We start from the raw sequence: 12,460 nt of genomic DNA, 5'->3' as shown, positions 1-12,460 counted from the left end.
GTAGGGCTGCCTGTTCCGGGCGGCAAGTTTCCTCTCTCCAGTTACCCGCAGTCATAGCATACCCCAAAACCCGAGGATCCCCAGCCGGGCTTGCTTAGAGAAGACGCGGCCGCCCAGCACTTGGGCCCCAGGCTCCTGCGCCTGGTCTTCTGTCGCTGGAGAACCACCGGGCTGAGTAGCTGGGAGAAGCAGGCCAGAACAGTCTAGGGCCTCGAGCCCGGGGACCCGTGGAGGATGAGCTGGCTCTTCCCCCTGACCAAGAGCGCCTCCTCCTCCGCAGCTGGCTCCCCCGGTGGCCTCACCAGCCTCCAACAGCAGAAGCAGCGCCTGATCGAGTCCCTCCGGAACTCACACTCCAGGTGACTGGTCGCTGCCTCTCGGACAGGAGGAAAAAGTAGGGCAGGAGGGCGGGCTGGTCCTAATCACACTCACAGTTTCTCAGGCCGACTGTCCACCAGCTGCCTCATTTTGATACACCTCCCTTCGTACTAGTTCTCACTTTGCTCTGCCATCTCAGACCCATGTTCAGGATTTTTCCTCTGGACCCTCCAGGTCCCTCCCTCTTGCTCCACCACTGCTCAGCTCTTCTAATTTTGATTTGTTCATCCCTCCTGACACATCGCTGCTGACTAATCTGTTTTATGGTTTATAGCCAACATTCCTTTCCAGGTTCTTCCCCACTAACCTTTCCTTTTGCCTACTGATTGCCGCTTTAGCCAAATTGTTAAAATAATCTACTTGGCTAAAATTGTGACGAATAATATCCACGTTTCACAAAGAGTGGAAAATTTTTGGAAAAAAAACAAAAAACTTGCAACAGCAAAGGAGAGGGAAGCCAAAGTTTTTATCAGCGAGTTCTCTGGGAGAAACATACTCAATCCTCTTAAGTCTCTAATTTAAGATTCACGCTGTTCCAACAACCTCCTCGTATCTGGCAACCACCACTCTGTACGTTCCTCACTATTACTGTTCCCACACTCAGGAGTTGTCTTATATTCATCCTGATTGTTCTGTTGTCTTTTATGAGTTTTTCATTTTCTTCATGGTCAGATTAGAAATATTTTGCAATTCAAGAGATTTCAGTTGTTTTCACTGTAATCTGGTATGGCTGCCGCCTTTTATATTGCAAATATCTGTGGCCTCTAATGGTTTTCAAAAATTAGAACTGCCTCTTTATAGTATATGAATTATGCAAGTATACGTACTTAATAGTGTCATGACATGTATTTTAATGTAAAGATGTTAACATCACTCAACTATAACTCTTTTTAAAATAAACTATTCATACATTTTAAAAATATATATCCTGAGTTAATAAAATCGACTAAGTATTGAACTATTAGGAGCCATTTTATCTGTTACATTAATATTTTCCCAAGCAAGTAAGTTATAGTGTAGAATAGTTTTAAATTAGATAGATTGTTAAAAGAAAAATTTATTGCAAAATCAATTTCGCTAAAATAAGGCCTGTTGCTGACTAAACTTCAGCTGTTTCTTGGTTTTTTAGCCTCAGTTCTGCTTTTTCAGAACTTTCAAAAGATGAAAATTTGTGGTGTTTAACAGGAAAGAGCAGTATACTTTTTGATCTAATGGTGGCTTTCTATTTGGAAAATTGAGTTCACAGAGTTCTTAGAAGTCTTCTTCTAAACAGTGTTCCGCACTAACCTGTAAAAGCTACTCTCACAAGAGATGCTTCATTTTTAACAAACATAACAAATGTTTGTCCTCTTAGAAAGTGTCACCTTAGAAGACTATCTACTAAACTAGTACTACTATTGCCAAAATACTTCTTTTAGAACCACACCTTTGGAATTAATTGTTTTTAAGCCTTTAGTATATTCTGTTAAATATTGTCACTGCTGGCAAATTTTTGTTCTTTGAGGTTGGAGTTGAATTTTTGAAATAATTCAAGTCCCTTGCTGCTAAGGCTGGTAAATACGAGAGGTGATCGACCTGGAATGTATTATGTAGTTTTTTGACTTCCCAAATAAGATAAGATTCTAACACAGGAATTGCTAATCTAAGGAGTTCTGGAATTGTTAAGAGGATCAGCTCTTGAGTCAAATGCAGAAGGGATCATTTGCAGAAAGGAAATGCTCTTGAGTCAAATGCAGAAAGGATTTTTATTTCTTGAGCCAGAAAATTTGGACATATAATTGGACATGTGACATTAGCTACATATTTTGTTATGTTATAAACATCTAATTTTATGTACTCTTTAAGTTCTTTTATGAAAATAGTTGAACTTTTATTTTATTGAAATGTTAACACATTTATAAACTAAACTTGGAATTCTGGAGATAATTAAGTAGATAGGTCATATACCTCCAGTTTTCAGGGAATGGTACTATTCCAGAAAAAATGATATCCACCTATTTTGTTAAATCTGCCCTTTTAACTCATGACATACATTTTAAAGCTAGCTGGTAAAAATCATCTGTGCAGTATACAATTTATATTTAAAGATTTTTGTATAGAAGGACACTGTGAGTGCTTATTCTGAAGGTGGTGTACTCTGTAAAAGTTGAAAGAATGTTTTGAATGGTATTTTATTTTCATGAATATTACAAAAATTTTCTAAATTATGAATATCAATATCCTGTTTATGCAGCCCACCTCCCTCAGTTATCATATCTATCCCTGCTCCAAATGTAAGGTCAACAGCTCTTTTCTGCCAGTGAAAGTATCTGGGTTTTTTTTTCCCCTGCCCTCAAGAACCTTGCCCCACCCCATTCTCTCTCATCTATTTTCCAAGTCTTATCTTTCAATTCCTTATAATGAGAAAAATTCCACTTTGGGAAAGAGCTTGTTTAATTCCCTTTCTCTACTAAATGTAAATTCCTTTTTTTGTTACCTTAAAAAAGTTTTCCTGATCTCCCTCAGGACTCTTCTAAAGGTTAGCTAAATTTTATGTGTATTTCCTCATCTAAGTCTTAACTGGTGAGGCAGGGCAAATAGGAAACTGTCATATAACCAAAAAAAAAAAAAAGAAGTGTTTAATCAAAGCATGTTTGCTGTAAAATGGAAACTGAAAGTTATATAGATTAGGCTCTAGTAATATATTCTGCTCTCTGAATAACAGTCATCACAATATTTAATTTACCACCTAAAACTCCTGACTTTCTGGGCAGGAGTAGAACTTAATTCTGTTTCTACTACTTCCTAAAGAAGCTCACTCGAAGAGAAACTGTTGGCTTCCCATTCATATCCATTTCCCCTGACTTCTTGAAGAACAGTTGTTTTTATCTGGGTTCTGGGCCTGCAAGACTACATACTTATTTAATGGAGGCTATGCTCTTTCAACCCCAGTAGGTAAATGATTGTTTATGCCAATAATGGTGGTTTCATGCCCTCTGTGTGTTACTTTGAAAGCAGGACTCTTAACCTTGGTCAGTGGGAGTTGAAGGAGAAGTCGGAAGTCTGCTGGGGAGCTGCTCAAAATATTTTCTCAATAATACAGATGTCTAAAAGATGTCTCTTAGTTTTGGATATTGTTGTCATGTTGGGACATCTGAAACTGCTTGGATCAGGAAGGAATACAGGCTGACTATATTGACTATGGTAGAGTAGAAAGATGGAATTCCTGTGATAATATTGTGATGCTGCATTAACCAATTCTGGGACCTTCCTGTCTCTGGGCTTCTTGCAGTGTAAGCTTAATAAATCGTCACTTTTTTATTAGGTTGGTGCAAAAGTAATTGCGGTTTTTGCAATTCACCTTTTAAATTGCAATTACTTTTGCACCAACCTAATAGCTACTTTCAAGCTGGAAATATCCCAGGTGATACTAATCCCAATATTTAAAGATTCTTCAGAAGGGAAGCTGTTAAGTATTTCCTTGCATTGCCCCTGCAATCAAGAAATATCAAAAACTAATAGTCTTGAACAGTTACCATCCTAACTGTCCTGTTTTCTTCTCTCACAGTATCTAAAGTTAATTAGCTTATTTTTATTGCTATTTTATTTCCTTAGTTCGAAAACCACAACCTGGAGCTATGTTGTGAATGGTAATTATTATCTGTAATTAACTATGTAAATTCAAAGTTATACAAATAATAATCCTTTATTACCTTTTACTTAGGGAGATTAGCTCGCTCAAGTAAAGGATTTCTGCATTCATTTTAGTAATCAAGTACATGGTAATTCTGGTGCTAATTTTATTTTATATACAATAAAATCTAATTTGTGAGTTAAAGTTGATCAGAATTGCTTTTTTTTATCTACTCTGGTATAACTGATAGTCTTAATGAAAGAAGCCCTGAGCCAGAAGTCAGACGATACTGACGCATATCATTAACTGGCAGTGAACCTTGGATGTTCACATAACCTTAGGTCTGCTGAGATGGGAAGATTGACTACCTGAATTCTTAATGCCCTGCCCAGCTGTGAAAGTCGGTAGGTTCCTCAGGTTCCTTGATAAAAGACAAAATGAATTTGAGCAACATAAGTAGAAGTAAGCAAAATTATTGACGTTGGGAAAAGCAGCCTGACTTAAGTGAATGAAAGCTTTGTAATTAAACTGTCATGGATTTCAATTCTGGCTCTAATAAATAGTACTATAATAGCAATATGACCTCTTGGTAAGTTACTCAGCTTCTCTGAGCCTTCCAGTTCCCATCTGTAAAATCAGGAATTGTGATTCCTATTGTTCAGAATTGTTGATACTTAAGTAATACATGAAGATAAATAATTTATTAGAGTATCTGGCACATAGTAAGCATATTACAAAATACATTCCTTTTTCCACTACGTAGAGTCTGTGTGCCTGGAGCCTTTGTCTTTTAGCCTATGTGCTTCTAGCCCTAGCTGACTGTTTGCAAATCCCTCACAAGCCTGTTTACAGCTCCTTTGTCTCTGGCAGGACTACTTCTAACTTTCCATTCAGAAAGCAAGTCCATTCTGAAGAGTTAGTTTATTAACAAATGAAATGTGCCTATTTTGAAGGATTTTAGGGATGATACATATAAAGAAACTAGAATATTATCTGGCACACAGTAGGTACTCTGTAAATGACAATTATTTTATTTTGTATCTTAAAAATCATAGTGCCAATCTCCATAGTCTTTTATTTTGAGATTTTTCTTTTGTTGCCAGTCCCCGGATACCATTGTTCTTTCTGATTACGCAAACCTTTAGCCTTATAACTTCCTTGGAGAGTTATATTATATAAGACCGGGTCTTATATAATATAATATAATATAATATAATATAATATAATATAATATAATATAATATAGTATAGCATAATATAATACCTGGTCTTATTTTACTGTAGTATAAGACCCGGGCTTATATAAGACCGGGTCTTATATTAATTTTTGCTCCAAAAGATGCATAGAGCTGATGGTCCAACTAGGCCTTATTTTCGGGGAAACACAGTAGTAGCTTCCTTAGGCACTGCTACCTCGGAGGCTACCTCACTGTGCTTGTTGTTCCAGGTGCAGATAGTACTGCTGTTTACTGGTTTGAACAGGCAGGGCAAAGAGGACAGTGCTTTAGCCTATGTGCTGTTACCCATGTCTCCCCATTCATTGCCCTGAGAAATGCTCCTGCTCTGCCCTCCACACTAGGTTTGCATCTACTTGGTTCAAGGGCTTAGAGGGCCTTCAAACTGCTCCTATTTTGCATCAATCTTACATTTTGGATTGTCATAGTTCCTTTATTTACTATCTTTTTCTTTCCTTTTTCCTTAAATCTAATGCTATCTTTTTTTATCTTTCAGGGATTCCTCAAAATTTCTTGTCTACTTATGGTACTATTTGCCTTCTTGTATGGCTCTAGATTTGCTTTTTTAAAAGTCTATTCTGGTATTTCCTGGAAGTTTAGATGAGAAAGGGAATTAATCTATTCTCCTACAATCTTTAGCTGCACGTGAATCGTTTATTTGCAAGGTTCACCAAAAGCAGTCCTTGAGTTACCCAACACTGTGGGAAATGCATGATATCGGGATCTTGAATTGACCTTTTTTAGTTACTTGACTTTCTCTTCATGCCATGTACCCCTTCAAAGCAAAGACCATATTATATTCATCTCTATTTCCATTTCCTTGCAAGAAGCTAGTTATATGGTAGAGCTATTCAGTTGAACCAAGTCCTATTTAATGAAATCCAAGCTTACACAACATATAAAGTTGGAGATAAATGATTGTTCTACAAAAGAAATCTTTTAACCTTACCTAATGCCTCTTTCGCATTTCAAGGTCTATGTGTTTATAGTTTTAGGGACTATCAAAGAAATGAGGATTCCAGTTAATCCTTCATTCTGGCTAACAAAGTTATCTGTTTCAACTCTCTTTAGTTCCAAACAGATTCTGAGCCACGGACGTAAAAACCATAGTAATTCACTTCTCTCAGAGAACCTAGAAAATAAAATTATTAACGGCAGGTCATTTAAATTTTCTTTTGTTGTGTGATTACAGTATTACTTTAAAATGTGTGTGTGTGTATTTATATCCAAAGTAGTACTGCCTGTCAGCATAAAGATTTGGCTGTAAGAATGTTTATCAGACCATGGTTTACAGCAGTAAAAATTGGAAACAGTCTAAATATCTAAAAGTAGAAAATGGGTTGAACAATATACTAGAATATTATGCTGCCATTAAAAAAGATCTTGTGAAATAACATTTTCTGATTTAGAAAGATAGTCACAATAAATTAGAGTGGGAAAAGAGCAAATTACAAAATTGTATATGCAGTATAATTATATTTTTGTTTTAAATGAAACTGTGAATGTAGAAAGATTACAAGGTGTCAACAAACGTCCAAACCTGTAGAGAACTTTTATAAGAGTTTATTTGAACCAAACTGATAACATATGCCAGGGAGCAAGATCTCAAATACTCCAGAGAATATCAGTTTTGCAGTTTTCTTTTATGCATTTGAAATTAAGGAGGGAATGTGAGAAAGATTACATGAAATTGGGAGGAAGCAATGCGAGATAGGATTACGTGGTAGAGATTATATACTCTCTTGAGGGGTCTGAAGGGGGCATTTCAAAGGTATGTTAACCTAGATACACAGAAGCAAGGGTCAGGGCTTGCTTAAGGCAAAGATAAGCCTTTTAGTAAAGAAGCTGATGACTGGGGTGTGACTACCCACCATGGCCTGCTCAATTATGAATTTATGATCAGGTCACCCTGAGAGGTTACTTTCCATAGAACCCCTTTTTTGATCCACGAAGGTTATACGCCAATATATTGGCAGTAGTTAATTTTGGGGATATGAGATCATGAGTTATTTTTGTATTCTTGAGCATAATCTCTATCAATCTGACAACTCCTTTAGGTAGATAGTTAATTTGTAACATCCCATTTCCCATTTGAGAGATAAGACTTAGACTGGTTAAGTAACTTGCCCATGATCACACAGAAATGGTAGAGCCCAGGGAGCCTAGCTCAAGAGGTCTGCTCTTAATCACTAAGATGATCCATGTGGCTTTGAACTGATTGATGCATTTTTGACTAGTATTCCCTTGAAGCAATGACACGTTAGGGTCCTAAGATAACATAGAGGTATAAAAAATTTAAAAACTTTGATGGCATGGTGTTCAAACAACTGAGGAGGCTGTCAGTACCCTAGTTCAAACTTGATCCCCAAAGAGAAACTGTCATAAAAATTGTGTAAGTCCTAATATCAAACATCTTATTGAGTCTTTTAGCTGTTTCTTCTCCTCAGTCATAACCCCGTTCCGTGGCTGTAAGAAGAGAAAGCTTATCAACGTGTGCGATTTTTCCATAACTCTATCCCAATACTTTTGAACCTTTCTAGATACCCAAAATTTACATATTCTAGAGGCTAGGTTTTTATCAGAAGGCCAAAAAATTTAATGGTCCAAAAAAGGAGGAAAATAAGAGGGTTTCTAAAGCTATTCCTTGAAGCAACCCCCCAAAAGACCAAAAAGTAAATTATTATGTAAATGCTAGATCTTTCAAAGGTATTCATGCTTGAAAAAGTTTATGTACATTTGAATGTTAAGCTTCCTTTTAACCATAAGTCATTTATACTATTTAAAATTTTCCCTTTGGAAACATTATAAATGTTAGTTAGGATTCCAAGTGAGCCCCCCTCAGATTTGGTTCGTAAATTACAATTGTAATAATGTATGCTTGCAGTTTTCAATAAAATAAAATTCTGAATGTAGAATGTTCAAGTATAAGAGACTTGGCAATTATATCCAGTTGCTAGTAACAAATTCTCCCAAAATACTATTAAAAAAGATAAAATTTTGTTTTTCTCTACATAAAAAGAAATTCAGTTTGACAATTGCATGGTCATCAAGGACCCACGCTACTTCCTTCTTTCTGCTTAGCTCTCCCTAGTGCTTGCTTTCGTTTCTCAGTGTCATTCATGGTCCCATAAAGCTGTTAGGAGTCCAGTTATCAGGTCCAGGTAAGAAGGACAAATGGACTCATACCAGTTTTTTTTGTTCCTCTTTATATGCCTTTCTGGAAATTCCACCTCACAACTTCCCTATATCATGTTGGCTGGAACTTAAATCCATGGCAACAACTAGCTGCAAGAAAGACTAGAACATTGAAACTCAGAATAAAACCAGGCTTCTCTTACTTAGGAAGAAGAGTATTTGTTTTTGGAAATACTCTCCATCATAAGACTGTAGGAGACATCTCATCCAGACTTTTAAGTTTAAGCTGTTAAGACCCAGACTGCCCCAACGGTCTACACACCTGGTTAGTGGCAGAGTGATAGTCAACCCAGATGTATTGCTGACCTGTATTAAGTACTGGGCTCACAATTGCTTCTACTGATGATGAGTTAGATAAAGTGATAGAAAGTCAATCGAGCATCAGTATAAGTTATTCTTTGCTTCTTTACCTCAGCATCTGCTCCACACACACACACACACACACACACAGACACACACACACACGGATATCTCAGGATATTGTGCCTTATTTCATAAACCTTTCTATGATCATTTTCCCCGAAGATACAAATTATATCTAGATTCTGTGATTAAAAGTAGTTTTAGTGGCCTCTAAAAACATTTAACTTTTTTTTTTTTTTTTAAACATTAACTGGTTTTATAACTTTGGGTAAATTTTTTTTCTCAAATTTTCTCCTACAGTATAGCTGAAATACAGAAAGATGTGGAATATAGGTTGCCATTCACCGTAAACAACTTGACAATTAACATCAATATGTGAGTAGAATTGTATCCTATTTTTTCATGTAATGGGCCTTAAAAAATACTATATTTTTCTTAGTTATTAGCAGAAGTAAACTGTTTAGTGAACTTATTTTGAGTAGTACCTATATAAGATTTATCGGTTGCACAATTTTGTGAAATAAAAATTTTGTAAAGCCATGATTGTAATGTGTATTGTGTAAGAAAGAAACTGTAAAAGAAAATACAATAAAAATATGTAATAATAATAATTGGTACTGTAATCAATTTCACTGACTTGCACTGAAGTCTTAGCTGGAGGTAGGCTGAAAGAGTAAGAATGATAATGACAAAGGGATCATGTATGGAAAACCATTAGAGATATATATTCACCTTTACATCAGAAAGAAGTTAAAGTATTCTATTTTTCGGAAGCAGATATACTACATCAACCAGAAAGTTCAAGGCTGAATTCCATCTGATTATTTTTAAAGAAAAAAAATACAGTCATGAGGTTATTAAGTTATAAAGAGGAAACGAAACGTTGGACAAAGTGATTGCTCAAGTACCCATTCAACCTTATGTGCAGTTATTAGTCTTTAATATGAAAGAATTAAGTTATTACCTCAGATTGCATTAGGTGGCTGGCGGCTGCGAGAGCTAGTGTTTGGACCAGGTCCAATGGTACCTAACCTGAAGGCAGAAATGAACCGAGGCTTATTCATATCCTCACCGCCTAGCAGAGTGACTGCACATGGAAGGCGTTACTATATCTTACTTGAATGAGTGAATTGAAGCATGAGTACATAACAGTGCCAAGCATTATGCTATGTTATCTTGGTACGTATAGAGGAACTTTTTGAATCCTCATACTTGCAAATTGGGGCAAATCATAGACACGTGAAGAGCATAGTCAAGATACAAACCTAGATTGGTGGGGCTCTGAAGGCCATTCATTGCCTTTTTTGCCAAACTAGTTTAACATCTTCAACTATATAAATGAAGTAGTTTTACCTCTCTTCAAATGCCCTAGGTAGAGATAAGTAGGAGAAACCAACAAGGACCTCGTTTTCTTCTTGACTTTGCTGCCAACAAATAGTTCTCTGAGCCAATGGGAACAGAGAGGCAATTTAAAGGGACATATTCTTCTGAGTATTAGAGGAGATTTGGAAAACATTTCCATAGCCAGTAAAATCCCGTTTTTTTTAATTTGTAATAGTTCAAAAAAGGTTAAAATTTTCACTTTGTGTGTGTGTGTGTTGAGAATTTACTGTTTTTTATTTGAAACCATGTGATTGACCTTAAAGTTGGGAGAGATGTGTTAATTGGGACATTTAGAAAAGAGCCATATAGAACTAAGCATTATGATAGCTACAGTGTTTCAATTCTAATACTTTCCATTTTATCTATTTACTCTTCCAAATTCAATTGATAGTGAAATAATTCCTGGCAGCATTTTAAAAGTAGGAAAACCACAAGAAAATTATGTGGCCAGACCTGTGGTCTAATAAATAGCCAGACTGAGTTAATATGGCTCACCTGCTACAAATGCCTGATCTAATTTTTAGCTGAGATTTCGTATAGCTTGATATACTGTGTTTGAAAGCAATTAATTGGCATGGTGTGAAGAATATTCTGTAACTTACGGTATCCATAGCCCACTTTAAAAGGTTTTACTGTATGGGAATTTCTTTATAATCTTGTTGCCACAGTGCATCTTTTTTATATTTTCAATCAACTCAGCAACCATAATAGAGCACTTATTAACTGAATGAAAGTATGAAGTATGAAAATTTAATTTCCTTGTAACTTTCTTTTAGGATTATGACCAAAAAATGTAACATTTGTTGACTTTGTTTTTCATCTGTTCTGCCTTTACCAGATTGCTCCCTCCACAATTTCCTCAGGAAAAACCAGTGATCAGTGTTTATCCACCAATACTACATCATTTAATGGATAAACAAGGAGTGTATGTTACTTCTCCATTAGTAAACAATGTATGTTTATGGTATATTTATTTCAGAGTAATATAACTTTTCTATTAAATATTTTAGAAATCTAAAATGCTTTTAAAATCTCATTTTGGAATCAGTAATTTTCAAAAAAATCTCACTGTGTACAATAGATAGTACGGATTTAAAGGTTGTTTTTCAGTGGTGAGGACCTGTTGATGTTAGAACTTCGGTTCACAGTAATTCTTCCACAGTTGTTAGGAGAGATGAAATTCAAATATGCCTCAAAAAGTTCTCTGGATATGTATATGATTGATTAACATGAAGGACCATAACTTAATGTACTCTCAGTATTTACCGTCAAACCTTCAAATTATTATAAATAGTGAAGTGTAGAAATATTTCAGCTCCATTATTGATTAAACATGTTTTACCTGGTTTATAGTATTGATTCTATTAGAAAATATTGTAAGTTTTACGCAGATTGCTAGCTAATTGTTCATTTGACACACTATCCTTTGCATTTCATTTAATTTTGACTTGCGAAGTGGATTTCACGTTAAGATTTAGAGTGAAGTTATTCTAATGAGACTTTATAATCTTTTTCTGAAAATGATTTTGATCATCCTGTATTATTATTTTCAGTTTACAATGCACTCAGATCTAGGAAAAATTATTCAGAGTCTATTGGATGAATTTTGGAAGAATCCTCCAGTTTTAGCTCCTACTTCAACAGCATTTTCATAGTAAGTATAACAAAATGTTTGTGGATATGTATTTTCATTTATTTTAATCAAAGGAATCAAAATATAGTTCAAAAATTCAAATGATGTTAAAAGGCCCTGTTCTGCTTTCCACAGCCTCACCTTCACAAAAATACATTCATACTTCAGAGGCAACTGTTTTCTTCTTTCAGCTGCTTCTCTAATATTTATCTTCATCTTTCTAAATAATATATACAGACTGCTATCTCTTGATCCTTTTATTTTTAGATGTTATCTATTGACCTCCTATTATGATTGATGAGGATTTTAGTTATCTTTCACTAACCTTCCTTTCCCCTCATCTTCTCAGTGAAATTATATCATGATTTTTACTTAAATTCATGTTCGGTGTTTTCATTCCTTTGATCCAAAAAATTCCCTGTTGCTGAGCCAAGTACTTTATCATGATTACATCGCAGTATGGTATAACTTTATGCTTTTGCTGGAGTTAATCATTACTTCCATTTCCCATTGGTTTTGTTTTCTTAGATCTTTTTTAGTTTCCTAACGGTTTCTTGGAGGGCCTTCAGTCTTTCACACCCTTCTGAGGGTACACCTAGCTTTCACCTGTGTTGAATCCCAAAGTCACTCCCATGTTTTAGATTTTTTTAATTTATTATT

General features: G+C 35.5%; 1 protein-coding gene across 3 annotated transcripts in view; it reads left to right on the top strand.

Moving 5' to 3' along the window:
* VPS37A (VPS37A subunit of ESCRT-I) overlaps positions 1–12,460 on the top strand; it is a 34,485-nt gene that overhangs the window by 78 nt on the left and 21,947 nt on the right. For 2 of the 3 annotated variants that reach the window (XM_019737956.3, XM_019737957.3), the window contains exons 1-4: positions 226–359; positions 9,085–9,159; positions 11,006–11,120; positions 11,721–11,821. In XM_019737956.3, the coding sequence (XP_019593515.1) occupies positions 235–359; positions 9,085–9,159; positions 11,006–11,120; positions 11,721–11,821 (416 nt within the window). In that variant the 5' untranslated portion in view covers positions 226–234. Of the gene's footprint in view, positions 1–225; positions 360–9,084; positions 9,160–11,005; positions 11,121–11,720; positions 11,822–12,460 lie in introns of those variants that run through there. The other variant, XM_074329723.2, reaches the window with a different exon arrangement.

This window comes from Rhinolophus sinicus, chromosome 16, assembly GCF_057876585.1.
Source record: "Rhinolophus sinicus isolate RSI-liver-muscle chromosome 16, RSI-T2T, whole genome shotgun sequence".
NCBI classification, from domain to species: domain Eukaryota; kingdom Metazoa; phylum Chordata; class Mammalia; order Chiroptera; family Rhinolophidae; genus Rhinolophus; species Rhinolophus sinicus.
The sequence above is the reverse complement of the archived record's forward strand: the minus strand, read 5'-3'. Positions and strand labels throughout refer to the sequence as shown.